Here is a 21,562-nt window from a genome sequence, read left to right as displayed (position 1 = left end):
TGCGCGCGCACCCAAGCCGAGTTCGGGAACCTGTAAATTGCGGTACTGATGGCGCACGGACGGGCGCAGATCATCCGGCTGCTCTGCTTTAAAGGTGATCTTGTTATTGATGTGCACACGTCGCCACCTGTTGGCTGCCCCGATGTCGGAAGGATCTTGACGAAATCTTCTTTGAGCAAGTTGTTCGCGGCCATCTGGAGGCATGCCCGGCCAACATTGTCCGACAACACGCGATGGTCGGCGGCTTCAACATGAATTACCTGCTGCGCTTCCGCGTTTGCTCCGGAGTGAGTACAGTAGGAGACTTTATTCTCTCGGGATGAAGTTTATATGCGTAGAACACGTCGACCAGCAAGAAGCTCAAATGTTGATTCGTGCGAGGAACATTCGCTGCCTGTAGAATGCGACCTTGAAGCGATTTAACTGTAGTCAAGTATAACATGTCACACGATGTGTCATGTCGATAAATAAAAGTAGCACTGCAAACGACAATGGCTCTCTCTGTTGTACAGTTTAATATATATATATATATATATATATATATATATATAGAAACTTATTTACATCCACTTTATTCACAATTTACAAGAAAACAATTTAGAACATACAACGCTCGTGGGATGGAACTAAAAATGATACGCAGTCTAAGTACATTTATATTTATGGTGGCCACTTGTCTCAGTGATTCGTCAGGGTGGGGCCGCTCCTCAACTCCGGCAGACAATAGGCCGGCTGTGTTAAGTTACAACTATTTCCTACATTGAGACCGGCTCTCAACTATAGTTTGCCAAAATTAAAGTAGTGCAGCCCAAATGTAATATCTATCTTTCCATCCGTTTTATATATATACACAGCACTTATCCTGTTCAGGGTCATGAGAGCTGGAGCCAATTTTAGCCGACATTCAAGTCAAATTCAGACTACACCCCGGACTGGTCGCTAGTCAATCGCAGAGCACAAAGAGATTGGACAGCGATTTCCGCTCACATTCACACGTTGGCTGAGTGAGAAGTGAACCCACACCGCCTGAACCAAAGTCAGGGCGAGTGCATCACTACACAGTCGGTGACTCTATTTATATTAGGGCAGGCAATTTTACATTGTATTGTAGTACGAATACTTGGTCACTGTCCTTGGGTACTTGAGTCGATTGTGACAGAGCCTAGCTCTTTATATTTGCCCGTGAGGTGATTATAAAGTTGAATCTAAAATTCATACAACGGTTTGCAAATCAAACTGCAACCTGGAGTTTGGTGTTCATCTCAAACATGTTCATTTGAGCGCTCTACGAGTCCAGGGATTAGCAACGTCTGTGCTGTGGCACCTTAGTGTGCTGTGAGAGATCATCGATTGACCTGGAAATGATCTATTTACTCCAAACACTGTAGCTGTGCTCGCGGGAAACAGCGCCCTCGTCAATGTCAGCACACGTATAGGATTTATTTTGAAACACGTGTTCCGGAAGTGAGGCTGCTGTACTTCCCCGGAACTTGACGATGACAGACGCGTCAAAGGAAAGTGAACTTGGAGGTGGGGGGCTTAGCATCTTCGTCCTGGGGAGGGGGAATCGAGGTGTTTACTCCTTATAGTTTTGTGGAACTATACTAGTCCCCCGCGGCACCATGCCGTAGACCGGACCGGCTCGTACATGCAGCCTAGCAGGGAGCCGAGCGCCGAGGAAGAGGGCTGCGTGTGACCGACGAAGGGAGGATGTACTGGGCTACTGGCTTCGCCTCTTCCCGGCCGTGCGTGGTGGATCTGGGCCGGAATCACAGCCTCCCACTCGGGCTGTGTGTGTCCGAGCAGCCGCAGTCTTTGTATGGATACATCATCGCCTTCCCTTTGCAGGACTACGGCGGCATCATGACGGCTCTGGGCTCGGACTCCTGGTGGAAGAAGACCCTCTACATCACCGGGGGGGCCCTCCTGGCCGCTGCAGCCTACTTGCTGCACGAGCTGCTTGCCATCAGGTAGGCTCGGTAGGCTTTTTCCTCATAAAAACTCTGGTCCAAGCTTGTTCCCGAGCCTTCAGCGTCCACTTCCTCTTTCCAAGGGCACGTCTCAACAAGCGAGGCGGGTAAATGTATATTTCGATCATAATGCTCCCGTGCCCGCCCCCGTCGGCACCCGAGCGTGACTAAAACCGAAGTGCTCCAAGGGCCGACCTTTAATGAACCCCCGCTGCTGCTCCGCAGCAGTCTACTTCCCTCGAGATGTGAGCAGTCCTTGGCATGCCAAACGGATTAATGGACTATAGTTAAGTGTGCATGGCTGGCGATGGCAGGATTATTTCGGGCTAGGCCGGTACGGAGGTGTGAATACATCCTGTGTAAACAGTGGCTCTAACCTTCGTGCTCGAGCGCTGCCGCAGAATCACGTGCACCCCACTGAAGTCCAACCAGCATCATCTGCTTGGGACACGTGACGTCATTTTGGTGTAATGCAGTTGTTGTTGTTGTTGTTGTTATAAATCTAATGTATGGGGGGCATAAATGATCACACATCCTTTGATCCGTGAACATAAACGCTGCGACGCTTGTGACTGCTCGACGGACAGTTTCAGCACCACAGGGCAGTGGACAGAGACACAAAGGCGGCCTGGCCGCCTCACGTGATTTTATCAGAGCCACTAACCAGCCTATCGTATCAGAACCGGCCCGAGCCTCCATGGAGCCCTGAACAAAATTAGATTTCATTGGTGCGGTTCCCCTTGAGGGAGTGTCATGTGTTGAAGAAACTGAGAAACAAAAACAAAACACACTGCTGGGGTTGATTTGCACAACAAGTGGTACGGCATTTCGATACTGAATATCATCTAGGCATTAATAAATAAATAAATAATAATAATTATAAAGTAAATAAATAAAAAGAACAGGTACAGTAACACAAGTGACGTTTGGTGCAAAAACCAATAAATTCACTTCGCTATATAAATGTATCTTGACTAAAAATATACGAAGACGAAAAAAAAACCCAATAAAATGTCAAGCAAATACTGAAACAATGATGTAACTGAACAGAAATTGAACTAAGGAGACAAAAATGGTTTAATAAAATAAATGTCGTTGAATAATTAGGTCTATAAAAATATGCAAAAGCTTTCGTGAAATAAACCTTCATCCAAACATGTTACTCTGTTCTTCCTCAATACTACTACAAAAATAAATAAAATTCAATTTAAAAGCGTTTATATTTATTTTGATTCTGTGTCGTCCCCCCGTCCCCCCCCCCTCAGTATTAATTGTAAAACGTTGTGATTCTGTATTTTTGTATGTATCACTGTACTGTATTTTAACTACTTGAAGCACTTTGCGAGTCCTCTCTGTGAAAACTAATATATTAATACAACTTAGGTCAATGCCAGGTCGCCCTTGACTGACAATTTGTGTTCTTGCATTGCACCACACTGAGAGCCGTTTCTAATATTTTGGGTACCTTATGTCAGTATAAGAGACTCCTCCTCATTGTGATGGAGTGCAGTTGTATACCACTGCTGTTGCCACACAGCTAGACTAATATGGAAAGAATTGGATCAGAATGGAGTCATCTGTGGTATAAGTAGTTGTTCACTTGTCTGACTTTGGCGCAGGCAGAGTGGGTTCAATTCCTACTAGTGTCAGTGCCAGTGCGACTGTTGTCTGTGTCAACATGTCCCCTGTGGTGACCAGTCCAGCGGGTAGTCTGCCTTTCCCCTTAAGTCAGCTGGCATAAGATCCACCTCCCTGCCGCACCCTTGAACAGGATAAGTGGTATACAAAATGGATACATTTTTTTGTGATTTAGCATTTGATTCCATGATACTTGTATGTCCAAAGGGACTTTGATCTGTGATTAAAACAAAACTAATAAAACAACCAAATCGCACAGCATGACTGAAACAGCATCCAAGCGCATTAAAAGTGAGTACATGATTTGTGCACAGTGTATGACTGCATCTTTAGAGAGGGACCGGAAATGTCCAGCCATTCGTGAAAACAGTGTGATGACTCAGTCAGTCAAGGATTGATCGGTTTACAGATGAAACTGATTTGGTTTGATTTTACAGAGTGAGCGACCATATTATGTAGAGACAAAAAGTACCAGACGAGATCAGACAAAATTCTCTCTCTCTGGGTGTGTGTGTGTGTGTGTGTGTGTGTGTGCTGTGCAGGAAGGAGCAGGAGCTGGACTCTAAAGACGCCATCATCCTCCATCAGTTCTCCAGACCAAAGAATGGTGTCCCCAGCCTCTCACCTTTCTGCCTCAAAATAGAGACTTATCTGAGAATGGTGGACCTGCCCTATCAGGTAAGTGCTGGCCTTTTGGGTTCTTGTGAGCAACGAGCCTGGAAATCACGATGACAATTTCCTGTTTTTAACCAATTTTATTTACTGTATTTATGCGAAATATTCTTCCGTGACACAGCACAGTGAGCTAGTGGTTAGCACATCTGCATCACAGTTTTGAGGTTGAGGGTTCGAATCTCGGCCTTCCTGTGTGGAGTTTGCATGTTCTCCCTGTGCGTTTCTCCAGGTACTCCGGCTTCCTCCCTCATTCCAAAAAACATGCATGTTAGGTTAATTGAAGACTATAAATTGTCCATCGGTGCGAGTGTGAATGATGAGGACAAGCGCTATAGAAAATGCATGGATGGATTCTTACACGATGCTGTGTTTCTCCCTAGAACTATTTTGATGGGAAGCTGTCACCACAGGGCAAAATGCCTTGGCTGGAGTACAACTACTGAACAGGTCTCAGGGTCAGAGTTCATCGTAGACTTCCTGGAAGAGAAACTGGGAGTCAACCTCAACCACAACCTCACACAAGAGGAGCGAGCCGTCTCTCGAGCTGTCACCAAAATGGTTGAAGAACATCTATACTGGTAAGGTGCTCCATGTAGTTTTGCAGCTTTGGAGATGACTTTTATCTGGCCATGTCATATAATCACCAGTCACAACAGTTGAAGAGAAGGTCCCGACTCATAAACATAGTAATTTGTACAACTAAACAAATAACAGGAACTTCAGTGCCACTGAACAGCTGCATTTCTGATGATGACTTTGTTTGTGTTTTGACAGTATTTTGGTTTCTGTAATACCGGAATGCGCACACTCGCCAACAAGATCCAGCCCACAGTTACACACGAGATTGAAGAGGCTCATTTAAGAATTATGCATGCATCAATTATGTATTCATAAGAATATAATGAGATGACTATACATTTATATGGCTTCAGTCATAAAGGGCCTCTGAGGAAAACCACAACTACAATGTAGCCCATGACAAAAATGAGATTGACACGTCTACCTTAGAGGTTCCGCTGTATTCATTTATTTTATTTGTTTTTGTAGCTGTTTATTATTGTGGTTTGTAGAAGTTCATAATGTAATAACAGCCCATGAAGTAATACAGTTGGCCTTTTTAAAATGTAATAGGCCCATAATATAATAACTGGCCAATAATCCAATAAAAGTCCTGAACCTATAATGTCTTTGAAAATTCAGCTGGCAGCCTGGATGAATATACGGACACTGTCACATCCTATATCAGTTTCTGTGAAGCGGTTTGTGTACCAACAAAATCATTTCGCATATTCAACAACAACAAGCCGTGGTTCACTGCTAAACTTAAGCAGCTTCGCCAAGCTAAGGAGGACGCATATCAGAGCGGGGACAGGGCCCTGTATCATCGAGCTAGAAACCAGCTGACTAAAGAAATTAACATTGCAAAGATGCAGCAAACTTTGCTATGCAGCAAAGTTGGAAAATCAGTTTAGCGCAAACGACTCTAAATCAGTCTGGCATGCGTTCCAATCGCTGACATTCCAATCGCTGGTCTGCATGACTACAGGCCTGTCGCTTTGACATCTGTGGTCATGAAGTCCTTTGAACGTCTCGTGCTGGACCACCTCAAGAGTGTCACAGGTCCCCTGCTGGACCCCCTGCAGTTTGCCTACCGAGCGAACAGGTCTGCGGATGATGCAGTCAACATGGGACTGCACTTCATCCTAGAACACCTCGACAGTGCAGGGACCTACGCGAGGATCCTGTTCGTGGACTTCAGCTCAGCGTTCAACACCATCATCCCTGAACTCCTTTCATCCAAGCTTCTCCAGCTCAGCGTCTCACCTGCCATCTGCCAGTGGATTTACAGCCTTTCTGACGGGCAGGACACAGCAGGTCAGGCTGGGAGAGACCACCTCATCCACACGCAGCATCAGCACTGGGGCGCCCCAAGGTTGTGTCCTCTCTCCGCTGCTCTTCTCTCTCTACACGAACGACTGCACCTCAGCGAACCCGACTGTCAAACTCCTGTAGTTTGCAGATGACACCACTGTCATCGGCCTCATCAAGGACGGTGACGAGTCTGCATATCGACAGGAAGCGGAGCGGCTGGAGCTGTGGTGCGGCCGACACAACCTGGAGCTGAACAAGCTCAAGACTGTAGAGATGATCGTGGACTTCAGGAGGCATCCTTCGCCACAGCTGCCCTTCACGCTGTCCAGCTGCCTTGTGTCAACCGTCGAGACCTTCAAGTTCCTTCTGAGAAAGCACAGCCTGCCACCGGAGCTGCTGAGACAGTTCTACACAGCGGTCATCGAATCCGTCCTGTGTTCTTCCATCACAGTCTGGTTTGGTGCTGCTACAAAAAAGGACAAACTCCGACTGCAACGGACAATCAAAACTGCTGAAAGGATTGTCGGTACCCCCTACCCACCATTGAGGACTTGCACGCTGCCAGAACTAAGACAAGGGCGTGCAAAATCCTCTCGGACCCTCCGCACCCCGGTCACCAGCTCCTTCCCTCAGGTAGGCGCTACCGATCAATGCAAACTAGAACTAGTCGACATTCCAACAGCTTCTTCCCTCTTGTGATCAACTTCTTAAACACCTAACCTATAATTCCATTACAATAAGATGGCAATTTTTTGACTTGAGTTCGTTGTCACATTTCTGTGGGGCCAATTATGCATTACTCGTGCACTCACTGTAGTTGTCTTGCCATGCTGCACTATTTGCATATACTGGCCACTCATGCCAGAGTAGCATCTGCTCCATTTGCACACTGATTGAGGAGTATCTGTAACATTTGCACAACCAACATTGTCCCAGATGATCGCACTACTCGTCACTTTAAACCGCATACACTCCTTGAAGTCTCAGCGCCCTTTGCACAATGGTCATTGCACCGGACTATCGCAATATTAGTCATTCGAACTGCTCTAAGTGCTCGAGGACTCTGCATCTTTTTGCACAATTGTTTTTTGTCAATGTCTTTATGTCTCCAAAGTGTTCTGTAAATTGACTTGTCTGTTGTACTAGAGCGGCTCCAACGACCGGAGACAAATTCCTTGTGTGTTTTGGACATACTTGGCAAATAAAGATGATTCTGATTCTGATACTGTTTGGCCAGTAACTTAATAATAAGTAATAAGCTATTTGGCCAATAGCTTATTACGCTATTGGCTGATTATTAAATTAATTTGCCTGGTTAAGAAAACTAAACAAAACAAAAAACATTCTTTGCAAATGTAATAATTGAGTCTATAACGTAATACTAAATTATGTAATGAGCCTATTACGTTTTAAAAAGGGCAAATGTATTGCATTACGGGCCGTTAATACAATATGTGCCAGTATTCGATTTTGGGCTTCTACAAGAGAAACCCATAATGTAAAAATGCCCCTAATGTAATCATGGCCCAAAATGATTGAAAATTGCTCCCACCATATTCATTTTGATGCGAAGAGCGAGAAAAGGTGACAAGATTAACTGTTTAACTAGCAAAGCTGTGGGTGATTGACGGTGGTGGTGGTGGTGGGGCGGGGGGAGCGCTTACTTACGTGACGTCAGCCGTGCAGCGCGTTAAACCAGCTCACAGTCCGGATTCCTGACGAAGTTAAGTAAGTAAGTCTAATTGAAGACGCTAAATTGCCCGTAGGTGTGAATGGTTGTTTGTTTCTATGTGCCCTGCAATTGGCTGGGCACACAGAGGTAACATTTAATTCTTTCAAGCACTCATTGTTGGTCTTTGGTTGTAGCAGTTGTGCATCATGGTTTCAGACTATTTGCATCTCCCTATTCATATTGAAGGAAATATTGTACTGCCAAAACGATAACAAGAAGAAGGCTCGTGTAACACGTAAGGATGTGCAGTAGCATTCCGGTGGTGAGTCACTCCACCTTGTCTGGGTGAGAAAGACATCACTTCTCAGAACTCACTTTCCTGCCTCAAGCCTGGAGTGTTTTTCTATTACCTAAAAGCTCCATTGACTGACACACACGCACACACTCACACACACACACACACACACACATACACACGCATACCTCACTGTGTATTTTGCCCATGACATGCTGCGATCATCAAAAAGCATTACTTTCCATCCACCGAGGTCAGTGATGTAACCCACATTGCTCGATGCCTCGCGCTCGTCGAATGTTTCCTCGCCGTGCTCTGTCTACGCTGTGCCACGTTGAGACTTCCATGCTCACTTCCTGGATTAAATATTAATGTCCGGGAAGGGCAGTGCGGCGGCATGCTGCTGTTTGTGTAGCTGGTTTCAGGTTAGGAAGAGGCCTCGAAAAAGGTCACAGAAGACTGAACAACTAGCAACCATACGACCACACAACATCATCATGCGACATCCTCTACTGTGTGTCTTTCTTAAAATTGTAGGAGGAATATATGAATGACTCAAAGGTAAAAAACAAAACAAAAAAAAAACTAACTTTTGAAATGATAAATCATTTCAAAACTTTTTCCACTGTTTATGCGACCTATAATCTGTGCAACTCAAATGAAAAAAAAACAAAACAAAACAAAACCTGAAATTTTATACTTGTAGAAAGGCAAAGTAAAAAGGAACAACTGAGATGCTGTAGTTGCACAAGTGTGCACATCCTCTTATAACTTGTGACATGGTTGTGTTCAGAATTAACTGATCACATTCAAACTCGTGTAAAACGGGAGTCAGCGCACACCTTTAAAGTGCCGCTGATTAACCCCAAATTAAGTGTAGATGTTCTAGCAGTCTTTTCCTGACATTTTTGTAGTGTTACGGCACAAGCTATGGTCTGCATCGTCATCATCACACCAGTACTACCGTTATAACTTTTTGATTTGTCACCAATAACAGCAAGCTGAGATTTAGACTGTTTTAACTGCTTATCATATGTTGACCTAAAGCATATTAAATTGATTTTAGCTTGTTATATAAGCTCAAGTTGAAGTGGGCCCACCTTTTACTTTCATTTTTCTGTTGGTGGCCCTCTGAGGAAAAATTTGTACAACCTTGATTTAACATACAACCCCAATTCCAATGAAGTTGGGATGTTGTATAGTCACCAGCCCCACCTGTAAAATAAGCCTGATCTTTCCTCCAATTTCCATCGAGGGAAGCAGAAGACAACAAGCAGAAGACCAGACTCTTCTTTACAGTCTTATCATGACTATCCTGACTGGTCTACCTAGAATGATGCCATCGTATGTCTAGTCCCACAGTTGGACTGAACTAAAAGGTCAGTCTCTAATCTGTTTATCCAGAGACAAGGTGAGGAAGTATAAGTGTGTAAATGAATAGAGACTTAATCTTGTTAGTGTCTGCACGCAGGAGCACTATCCGGGAGTTTGGGGCACCGTGAAAAAACTCATTTGGACCCCTCCACATCCATGCAGCAAATTGAAAATAGTATTTTAGAGTGGCCCTCTCAGTCATGCACACCCACCCCTGCTTCACAGCATCCCAGTCAGCATTTAAGTAGCAAGTTGGGCAGGTGCTAAAATCGACCAACGTTTCGTGTCCACAGTTGGTCTTCCAAATGGAAGGAACATTTTCCCTTTCTTGGATTGATGGTTAATTGCGGTAAAGCATGCAGACAGCCGGGCGCATATGGTGATGGTGCAAATGATGGGCTCATATCTGTGAGGAAGGGAATGAGTAACATGTCGATCAAGCTGTGTGAGGGGCGTCATGGCACATTAAATGGTTGCTTCAAATGAGGAAATCAATCTGAAGAGACATGCTCATTGCACTTTGCTGTGGTTTCCATCGTGTCTCGCTACATCTGCGCCAGAGAGAGAACACGGGATGCTCAACATTTTCATGGAGTATACAAATGATCCTACATAAATGCAGTATTTCTGAGTTTACGTGTGTGTGTGCATTATTCATGGTATGTTATGTAAAACCTGGCCGATGCACTATTAATTTGTAACATTGTGGATGTCATGTTTCATGCAGGACGATCGCCTACTGTCAGTGGGTGGACAACTTGGAGGAAACCCAGAAGCTTCTGGCAATGAGTGGCCCTCTTAGCGACACACTAAAATGGCTGCTGAGCCGCCTGAACGGCAGCGTGGTACGCAGGGAGATGTACGGCCACGGCATCGGTCGCTTCTCAAAGGAGGAAGTGTACGCCTTGATGGAGAAGGACATGAGGACGCTGGCCACCCTGCTGGGTAGGAGAGACTATTTCGCTTTTGGGTCTGATGCAATTATGGTTTATTACATTCAAATGGTAATCTTGAATCAATGAAGAACCACCACATAATGCAAGTATAATGTTGTTTTGTATACCTGCCGGACATTCGCTGACATTTGATTTGAGGACATACTGCAGTCTGCAGAAGTTGCAAAACTACTCACACTCTGTACTTAAGTAGAAGTACAAATATTTGTGTAAAAATAAAAAGTCTCAGGTAAAAGTAGAAGTACTGATTCAACTCTAACTATGAAATGTATAGTGGCCGAGACAGGTCACAACAATTGCAAACACCACAACACAACAACAACCCACAACGGAAATGTAAACACCACAATACATTAAAACAACAACACAGCGACATTAAAGTTGAACCAATGAGGCAAAAACAAAAAAAAGCCTTGTAAAATTGACACACCATAGAGAAGAGTGTTTTTAAAAAGCCTGCCAAATTTGAATGAATTTAAAAATCACCATCTATGTAAAATAAGGCTCTGAAATGAGCAAAAATAAGGCTCGCCCTTGAGCTGCAGGACTGTGTGGGCGTGTTCGTTGAAGGCGCTGGAGACAGCCCATCACCTCGCCTGCTGGCTCGTTGGCTCGCGGGCTAGCTAACATAATAAACAATTACCTTTCCCTTTAGTGTCTCTATTGTGTGGATCTACGCACAAATGCCACCTCCTATCTTTAATCATTTAGTTCTGTAGAAGAAACTGCAAAATCTCTTTGCTTTGAGAGTTTAAATACAATTGTCTCCTCTGCACACTACAGGGGATAAGAAATACTTTATGGGCTCCAAGATATCCACATTAGATGCAACAGTGTTTGGACATCTTGCTCAGGCCATGTGGACTCTGCCTGGTACGCGGCCAGAACAACTCATGAAAGGTTTGTGTAATATCATATTTTTTGAAAAGAAAGACATGCTTCTGGATTAATTTTCACAAATAAATACCAAGCTGTGCACTTTTTCCCTTTTGTATTTTCAAACCCTATACAGTGGAACCTCGATAGAACGGACTAATAAGGGCGGGAGGTCGTCCGCTATAGCCGATTGTCCTTTACATTGAAACCATTTTTTTTTGGAGGCCATATGCACCCATATTATTGTACAGTACGAAATTATTGTTTAGTATTTTTTTTGTGTGGCCTAAAACACCTAGTAAAGTACAAAGTTATTGTGAATAGATATTAAAAAAAAAAATGTATCCACACTTACCACGTCGGTGTACTTGGTCTTAGTGACATTGTTGATGTACAGTACTCAACATAGGCGAGTCGCTTTCATGAGCCGCGAGGAATTCATGTGCTTCCTCATTCTAAATCTATTGCCAAAGGCGAACGGCTTGACAAAAAAAAGGGGGGTGGCCAGGGGTGCTGAAGGCTGGGCACCTCACTGGCCACCCCCCACGTAAATCTAAAGATGCCGAAGATGTTTGCACAGCAGTGGGAATTTCCAATTTGACATATACTGTACCTTCTGTTTTTTTTTTTTACAACACTTGCTAAAGCTCAGATCAGAGCTCATGTGATCTTGCTGTTCTCTTAGGGGAACTGATCAACTTAGCCATGTTCTGCGAGCGGATGCGAAGGAGGTTCTGGCCCGAATGGTTCGTGGAAGTGGAGGACCTTTACTACGACGGCGACAGCGAGAGCAGCGGCGGCACGGCGTCTCCGACGGGTCTGCCGGACTTTGGGCTCTTCTCCAGGACTGACACTCTTGAGGACAGCGACGCCAGCAGCCGCTCGGCCAGACGAACGCACACGCACACACCCAACTCGGACCACTCGCTATTTGACTCGGATGTGGGCACGGGGTCGGACGATGAAATTCAGCTCAAGGAGGAAGCGATGCCTGACCTGGAGGTTTGACTGGAGAGTGGAGCAGCTGTCACCACAGCCCGCTGAGTTCCGAACAACAGGATCACTGTTCCGACTCGGTCGTGAATACCCAACATGTTAAAGCTTCCCTTTGGACAGAGTGGGTATTGAAATGCACAGTACGAAAAACGGAATCTCTAATTTCACATTTTACCGCCCGGTTTGTTCTTTCCCAAAATGTCACAAATGTCGGTGGCATTTTGTCTCTGCCTTATTTGTGTGATCTTGTAATACAGATGAAGGTGTGCGAGATTAGCAACAAGTAAACAGCTCGGGTAGGTGCAGGTATATCGACCATTTTACCATTTGTCTTAAAGCTGAAAGTCATACAAACAAATGGAGATTGATCATGTGGCTGAAATGAATAGCTGTTTAGTTATTTCAGCTGTTTAGTTTTAGATATCATATTTTATCATGCTATTTCTTTTAGCCCTATATTCATGGAAAGACTACATATCAAATGTATGCGCATCTACATCAAACATCAGTCAGGATTTAATTCCTTCGCAGGCTGGTTGAAGAGAAATTCATTGATCAGCATCTCTGTGCCTGTTCCATTTTTCTTTTATTTGTTTTTAAAATTTTATTTTATTTGTTGAATTGGAGGTTGGCGGCACAGTGGACGACTGGTTAGCACATCTGCCTCACAGTTCTGAGGACCCGGGTTGTAATCCAGCCTCGCCTGTGTGGAGTTTGCATGTTCTCCCCGTGCCTGTGTGACGCTACTCCAGTGTCCTCCCACTTCCCAAAAACATGCATGGTAGGTTGATTGAAGACACGAAATTGCCCGTAGGTGTGAATGCGAGTACGAATGGTTGCTTGTTAAAATGCGCCCTGCAATTGGCTGGCGACCAATTCAGGGTGTACCCCGCCTCCCGCTCAGAGTCAGCTGGGATTGGCTCCAGCACGCCCGCGACACTCGTGAGGATAAGCGGTGCAAAAAATGGATGGATGGATGAATTGGAGCTTTTGGCCATTTACTTACTGTACATGATGTACAAACACAGTGGTTGTACTTAATAAAAATGACCAGCAGGTGGCAATAGCACCCTAGCCATTAATGAAGACCTGGAGTCAAAAGAACATTGTGGTTACCGGTCAGAAAATAGTCATACATAATATTTGCGTTCTACTATTAAGTGCAGCTACAGTTCATAGTTAGTATTTGATTCAAACAAATGATTGAAAGTCTGCGCTTTAGTTCACCAGTGCCACTTTGTTTTTCTTTATGAAAGATCTTACGTGTCAAATACATATATATTTTTATTATTCTTTTATTTATTGCTCTCAAAAAGAAATTATTTTTGCACTCGTGAAATGTTCTTTTCACCTTATTTTTATGTATGTGAAAGCTTGGGGGATATGATTCTATTTGAGTTGAAAAATGCTAAAGAAATGGGTAGTAATAATAATGCATTTGATTTATGAAGCAGGTTTAAGTCGTGTTTGTGCAGTGAGGACACTGTGCTACTAAAAGCTGTTCTGTGTGGATGTGAATCTTACTGGTTGTGTGAATGTCATCAAACAACCCGTTGATGGAGGAAGATTTCATTGGATGCGATCTAGCATACCAAATAGCTGATGTGAAAATAACGTAATAACTGTGAGGGGATTATAACAGGCTAATTTTGAATATTTGCGACATACTGTAAATGAAATGGTCAGTGTACCACTTTCTTTCTTGCTACATGCTCTGATTCGTCTTTTTCTTTTCTTTTTAGTTTTGAATCCGTATTTAGGGGCACTTTAAAATATATTGTCAACTTCAAAAAGAAAACAATGATTGGATATAAACCCTGCAGGGACTGAGGTACATTGCAAGATATTACAATTTCTTATACTTTTACAAAGTTGTGCAGTAATATCATTTTCCCCTGATTGGCTGGGAGACATCACATGGTTCCAGTGCCTCATCGTGAGGTGTGCTGAGGAAGATGCCCGATAACCTTTTTGTCAGCCTCTTTTCTATGTGTGAAGACACCTCACATGCATATTGGTATCATAACTCATTATGCTGTCCATGTTTAACTCCCTTCAGCAACACATTCAGCTGCTAAAGGGAACAAAAACAGAAGTCTTGTCAGGTTAACACAATGAAGGATTTAGCAGTGGTGCATGTTGATGCCAATGACCGTCATTTAATGTTAACCATGTTCATTGGTACCACAAAAGCAGTAGGCTCACTGAAGTTGGACTGAGCGTAATCTCTAAATCTAGACATAAATCTTTGTGCATAGTGACAAACTACCCGAGATGATATCCCGTTCAAGAGTTGGACACAGAAAAAATGGGCAGAACTTCTCTCATGTTTACCCCTTGAAACCCTTCCTTCAGTTGGACTGCTTTCTACCAAACCATTTAAAAAGTAAATGTCTCAAACCATCTCATCTATGCTGGTTTAATGTAAATATTGTATGTGTGACAAATTGTACCATGATGTATGTAGAGCAGACTGATTGATCACTCTGTGGCTGTGTAGTCAAAAAAAAAAAAAATGGGTCGACTGTCTTATTTCAATAAAGAGCGTTGACAATTTTAAATGTTTTTTTTTTTTTTATTTTTTTTTTAAGGGGACATGAAAAAAAATACTTTTTAATGTCTTGTATACAAATATGTGTCTCTGGAGTGCATGCAGCTCTATGAAGTGTGAAATTACCAAGTAAATCTTATCTGTTTATTTCTGGAAATGTGTTTGTGAGCGAACCATTATGAACCTTCGAAAAGTGGGGCCGAATAACAATATTCACCCACACACCAAGTTTCTCAGCCAATGACTCGGCAGCTGGGATGGCCAAAGTTCCAAAATTAAAGAAACTGTCAGGGTCGGGTTTGTTTTCGTGGTGTTGGAAGGCAAGACAAAACGTGGAGGACCCAAGTGCGGGGGAAGCAGGGAGGTCAGGCAGGAGTGCAGAAATTACAAAAAAAAAAAAAAACAGGCAACCAAGGCATGGGGAAAAATCTAATTAAACAAAGTCCCACGATCAATAATCAAAGTAACAATGAAGCACTCGATTAAACCCAAAACAGGAATCAGGACATTACTAGTGAAATGACTTAAAGAAACGACAAACAACATTTAGCAATGAACCAACAGGCACTGAAAGAAACCAGGGAACTAAATACAAACAAATTAACAAGACAACGAGGAACACATGTACAAGACATGAGAGGCTGGAGGTAGCTGATTGGTTGACACAAGGTAGAACGTTGATGAGAACAGGTGGACACAATGAATGAGCACAGAAGACATGAACAACGTGGGACACAGGAAGACATGAAACAAAACTAGATATAATCTAAACTAAAACACAGACCATGACAGAACCACTTTGTGCAGACGCTCCATCATGTCAAAGCCAAAAGCTAAGTGTTGGTTGTGTTATTGCAATCAGCACTAGCTTCTGATAGTAATGTTACAATAATGTTCAGCTAAGTTGTCCACTTGGTGTGGAGGGTATATGTACAGCATATACAGTGTTGGGAAGATTTCTTTGATAATATAGTTGGGTACAATTACAAGGTACCTTGCTGAAAATGGAATACTACTGCATTTCAATTGCTTTCTTAAAGTAATATAACAAATTACATTTGATTACATTTTGATTACTTTTCTTAATATTGAATGAATGTGTCCTGGTGATGCACTGCATGTTTCCTCTAAAAGAAAAGTGGATTAAAACCATTCAGAATCATCTTTATTTGCCAGGTATGTCAAAAACACACAAGGAATTTGTCTCCGGTAGTTGGAGCCACTCCAGTACGACAACAGACCCCCATTTGTGTCAGGGCTGCTGTTTCAGCACCCTGAGTCCAGCCCTTGAGTATGTGTACGTGTGTGTGTGTGTGTGTGTGTGTGTGTGTGTGTGTCATGAGTGCTTTGCAGGGTTGACGTGTTGGAGTCTAGCAGCTGCATCTTATCATCCTAACTACACCTGACTACTCTTAAGACACTGTGGGACTCCAACTCTTCGCCAGACTATCATCGCTCTATGTCGAGTTCGTAGCCTCGCCACCTTGTCCACCTCGTAATTTGATCTCTGACCCATTCTTGCTCTTTGTCTCCAGTCTGCCGTCTGCCCTTGCTCCCTGGAAACCAGCACTCAGCTCTTGCGGGCCACCAGCAATCCGGTCTCCTACCCAGCCAGACTGGTCCTCCTTGGAAACCCTGCTAATCCTGAATCTAGTTCTCTGAGCCCTTTTTGTATTGCTTGGACAAAAAAGACGAGACCCTCCGTCCATGTGTGGACTATCGTGGCCTTGACAACATCACCATTAAGAACAAGTACCCTTTGCCCCTGATTGACTCTGCCTTTTCCCCCTTCAAAGGGCAACAATTTGGATCTGCGCCAAGCCTGCCACCTTGTCCGCATTCGGGAGGGAGATGAGTGGAAGACAACATTTAACACCCATAGAGGCCACTACGAGTACCTCGTCATGCATTTCGGCTTAACCAATGCCCCTGCTGTATTCCAGGCACAAGTCAATGACGTCCTGCGTGACACGATCGGAAAACGTGTTTTTGTGTACCCGGATGCCATCCTGATTTTCTCCCATTCCGGCACAGATCACGAACGACATGTTCGCCAAACACTTCAGAGGCTCCTTGAGAACAAGCTTTTCGTCAAAGCGGAAACATGTGAGTTCCATGTCCCAAAGACCACCTTTCTGGGTTACGTCATTGCTGAGGGGCAGCTTCAAATGGACCCAGTCAAGGTAGCCACAGTCACCGAGTGGCCAACGCCATCCAAACGAGTTGAGGTTGAGGTTGACACTTCGGAGGCGGAGGTTGGCGCGGTGCTGTCTCAGCGATCCCGGAATGATGATAATGTCCACCCTTACGCCTTCTTTTCTCGCAAGTTGTCTCAGGCGGAGAAAAATGATGGGATTGGAGACCGGGAGCTCTTGGCGGTGAAGATGGCATTGGCAGAATGGCGGCATTTCCTGGAAGGCGCCGAACACCCATTCATCGTGTGGACTGACCACAAGAATTTGGAGTACATCCGCTCTGCCAAGAGGCTGTGCTCCCGTGAAGCCAGGTGGGTGTTCAACATTTTTTTTTGACCGGTTCACATTCAACTTGTCCTACCGCCCAGGGGCCCAGAACACAAAGCCTGATGCCCTGTCCCAACAGTTCACCTCAGAGACTACCAAGGATGATCCTGCTGATTTAGAGTCGTTAGCGGTAAACTGTTTTCGAGCTTTTGTGGATAATTTGTCTTTGCAATGTTAACTTCTTGAGTAAGATGGTTTCTAGCGCAATTATACAGGGCTCTATCTTCACTTTGATAGGCGTCCTCTTTAGTCTGGCGAAGTTGCTGAAGTTTGCCAGTGAAGTGAACCACAGCTTGTTGGTTATTGAATATGAATGAATATATACATGTAATGAATTTGTTGGTGCACACACATCTTTACAGAAACTGATATAGGATGTGACACTGTCCGTATATTCATCTAGGCTGCCAGTTGAAGTTTCAAAGACACTCCAATCTGTGCAGGCTAAACAGTCTTGAAGTTCTAACTTTCATAGGTGCACTTCTTCACTGTTTTCACTACAGGCTTCGCACATTGAATTTTTGCCTCTATGCTGGTATTAAGTGAATTAAGCAGTGATCGGACGAGACCAGAGCTGCACGGGGGATAGCACGGCGTGCGTCAGCGTGGTCTAGAATGTTGTTTTTCCCTGGTGGGACAGTCAATGTGTTGTTTGTATTTAGGGAGTTCGTGGTTGAGTTTAGCTTTGTTAAAGTCCCCAAGAATAAAGAGGGGTGAATCTGGGTGCTGTTTTTCAAGTTCGTTTACTTGTTCAGCGAGTGTTAGCAGTGCGGCGTTTGAGTCAGCCTGGGGAGGAATGTAGACCCCGGCGAGGATAAATGAAGCAAAGTCGCGTGGCAAGTAGAATGGCTTACAGTTCACAAACAGTGACTCCAAGTCTGGGCTGCAGTGTTTGTGTTGAGCTCCGTGAAATCGGTACACCATTTTTCGTTGATATAGAACAGTGATTCCCAAACAGTGTGCCGTGGCATATTAATGTGCCGTGAGTGCTTTTCAGGCGTGGGAAATGATCAAATTTTCCTTAATTGCTCTCAAAAAATAATTTATTTTCAAGAAATAATGTATCTTTGTTCATCTATTTATCCCTTTTCGCACCATAATAACATATATATTTATTAGTTTCACAGCTTTCAGGGGCAGTTTGAATGATTGAAATTGCACAAAGTAGCGAGGAGCTTGAAATACGCGTGCGCCGGGGTGTCACCGGTGATCCTTGGGGTTTTGAGGCATAGTGACAGACAGAACAAATGAATGCTCTTCTATTAGATGGCAAGAAGTACATACAGTAATTAATGTATCCACTTTTTGTGACATTTTTGTTTGTTGGTGCGGCGTGAGAGTTTTCAATTGTAAAATATGTGCTTTGGCTCCATAAAGGTTGGAAATCACTGGTAAAGAAGCAATATTCCGCCGCCTTTTGTTTTCCCCGATAGCTCATGACGCGGTCTGGCCGGTGTAGTTGGAAGCCCGGAAGCATTACGACGCCATCGGGGATGTGTTCACAAAGCCATGTCTACGTGACGCACAGGGCGACGGAACGTCCATAGTCTTTACTGGTCTTTGTGAGAAGAAGCGCGTTCATTTTGTTGGGTAGGGAACGCAGACTTGCAAGGTGATTTCATGGGAGGGGCATTCGGAAACCTCTCTTACGGAGCTTGACCTGCACTCCGCCTCTCTTCCCTCTGCCTCCAAGTGGCATCATTATTTTCAAATTGACCACATATTTGTTCTTTACACAAATAATAAATTGATAATAAAACATGAGGACATTTAAATATGTAATAGACAATGTGTTTGTTGTATGCGTGCAGCATGTGGAAAACCACCATACCAAATCATGTTGACCTAATGACAAATGTGCACAATTTAGACAACTGGATAATATGACAACCCAGGTAAGTGAATGCTCCATACAAAGGTGTAACAATTAGTCTAACCTTTTCAAAATCTCAGATAAACTGATAGATTGCAACACAAGGTGGCGCTTTGAGATCGTATTTGGAAAATTTTAATGTTTGAGACTACGGCAGAATGGCACATGACCAGAAAGAGCCAATCACAGGAGTCAGCTCTGGAAGGAGGAAGTAATATGAATTATTTTTTTTCAAACCTGAGCTTTTGCGGCTATTTTTCAAACTAAAATTGCACTCATAGAAATTTCCAAAAGGAACTGTAATTCAATGACACGTTTTCTACTAGCAATGTAATGGATTGGAATTACGTACATTATATAATTAATCTCGTTACATGTAATTAGCTACTCCCCAACATTGTGTGGTGTAGAAGGACACATATCAATTACGTCAATTGGGTTAACAATTGACCATCATTAAAAGTTAAGTGAAGGAGAAAGAAAAAAGATGCTGTAGCTACAAAAGTAAACGTTGGAAAGTGTCAATGAGGACAAAGTTGGATGAAAACAAAAGGTGGAACTTAAAGCATAAGGAGTCACAGGTGGTGGTGACAAGAGGCCTGACGAGTGGCAAGAAGTTCCAGAGGAGGAGGACAGGAACATACGGAGTAGTGGGAGCAACTAGAAGAGGGCTCAGACCGACATGGTAGGGTAGGAAAAAAGGATAGAAGTATATGAAGAGAAAGAGGAAAGGAGGAGGTGTTGGGCAGTAAGTCTGCGAGGAGAAAGCGAGGGCCACGGATCAGGTAGCAAGCTCCTGGGGGACGGAGCAGGTGCGGGCTGCGAGCGAGGCCTTTGGGCCTGAAGGGGCTGCCAGAGCTTAAAACAATCTGCATGGCTCCTTTTTTAATTTGGCTTTGCGAAAGGCCCACCCTCCGCGCTGTCTCTCCCGCTCTGTCTCGATGCTGAGCAGATCAGCGAGCCACAAAGAGAGGTAAACATAGAGCTAAATTAAACCAGGGAACTCCCCTGGTACGGCAAAACAAATTAGTGCAAACAAATTACACAGAGTCAACATACAAACAGTCGAGCATCTGTGGCTCTTTGGACTGCTAGAACTGGTGGCTTACAGCTACACTACTACTACATGGTACATATTCATGAATACTGAACATGTGTGTGACAGTCGTCCACTGACACCTACACTATAGCAAGCAGTTGGCTAAGTTTGTGGTGCTGACGGATTTTCCAGTTGGTCCGGGGTGATAAATGGGCTGCAGCCAAATGGATTATATTGAATCGTCTTCGTCCTGGCCAAATTGGTAGCTGCTGCAGCAAAAAGGGTACCTTTTCATCCAGGTCCAAAGGGCTGGTGCTTGAGCACCACTCAGGTCTATCTGTGCACGTGCCTGCTTGAGTCTATCCTAAAAAAAAGTCAGTAAATATTATTGGGTAGTAAATGTGTTTATAGGCACTGGTTTTTGGCCACAAACAAGAAGAAAAAGAAGAAGAATAACCTTTTATTGTCATGAACATGCATGCATGTACACGAAATGTGTTCTCTGCATTTAACCCATCACAGGGAACACATACACATGTGAGTGGAACACACTGGAACAGGGAGCATTTCGGGATGTCAGTGTCTTGCTCAAGGACACCACAGCCGTGAGCCCCCCACCAACCTCCAAATCCTCAATCCTCAATCAAGCAATATCTATTTCTTCTTATTCAACTTGATTTGTCAGATTCAAGGTAATAAAATGTCTCAGATATTTTTTTGGGGGGGGCGGGGAGCTTCTCAGGGTTAAACCGAAATGAAGAGGAATAAAAGGGAAAAAAAATGAAATATTCACTGCTGTATGAATGAGAAGGCCTGATATATTAGTTCATCCCAAAGGTGTTTTTTATGATGCAGAGGTCAGGGCTTTCAAGTTCTTCCACACCAAACTCACCCAAGCAATTTAATCTTTAATGGCCCAGAGTCCTGATCCCTGCATTTGAAATTTACTGTTACATAAATTTACAAATATTGACCACAAAATACACACAAAGTTTTGATTTATGTTGCTGATATAAAATATGAAAACACGAATGCAGAATTTATTACAAAGTAAAGGTATATAATACTAATAATCATAATATAAATAATAATAATAATGCTTACACTTTTATAGCACATTTGTAGGCACTCAAAGATGCTTTCCAAATTCATGCATTATTCATTCACTCTTCGATCACACCTGGTGGTGGTAAGCTATTTGCGTAGCCACAGCTGCCCTGGCAGAGTCTGACACAAGTGTGGCTGCCATTCTG

General features: G+C 43.7%; 1 protein-coding gene across 1 annotated transcript; it reads left to right on the top strand.

Annotated features, from left to right (window-relative positions):
- Positions 1–154: 154 nt before the first annotated feature.
- On the top strand, positions 155–14,967 carry faxcb (failed axon connections homolog, metaxin like GST domain containing b). Its single transcript, XM_061673798.1, is given in 8 exon segments — positions 155–287; positions 1,849–1,970; positions 4,151–4,286; positions 4,664–4,723; positions 4,725–4,861; positions 10,224–10,441; positions 11,236–11,352; positions 12,014–14,967. Coding segments are annotated over 8 exon segments (1,167 nt in total). The 5' UTR covers positions 155–233; the 3' UTR covers positions 12,337–14,967.
- Positions 14,968–21,562: the final 6,595 nt, after the last annotated feature.

The sequence above is a fragment of the Phycodurus eques genome, chromosome 4 (assembly GCF_024500275.1).
Source record: "Phycodurus eques isolate BA_2022a chromosome 4, UOR_Pequ_1.1, whole genome shotgun sequence".
In the NCBI taxonomy this organism is placed as follows: domain Eukaryota; kingdom Metazoa; phylum Chordata; class Actinopteri; order Syngnathiformes; family Syngnathidae; genus Phycodurus; species Phycodurus eques.
Note: the sequence above shows the minus strand (reverse complement) of the source record. Positions and strands in the feature narration are given on the sequence as shown.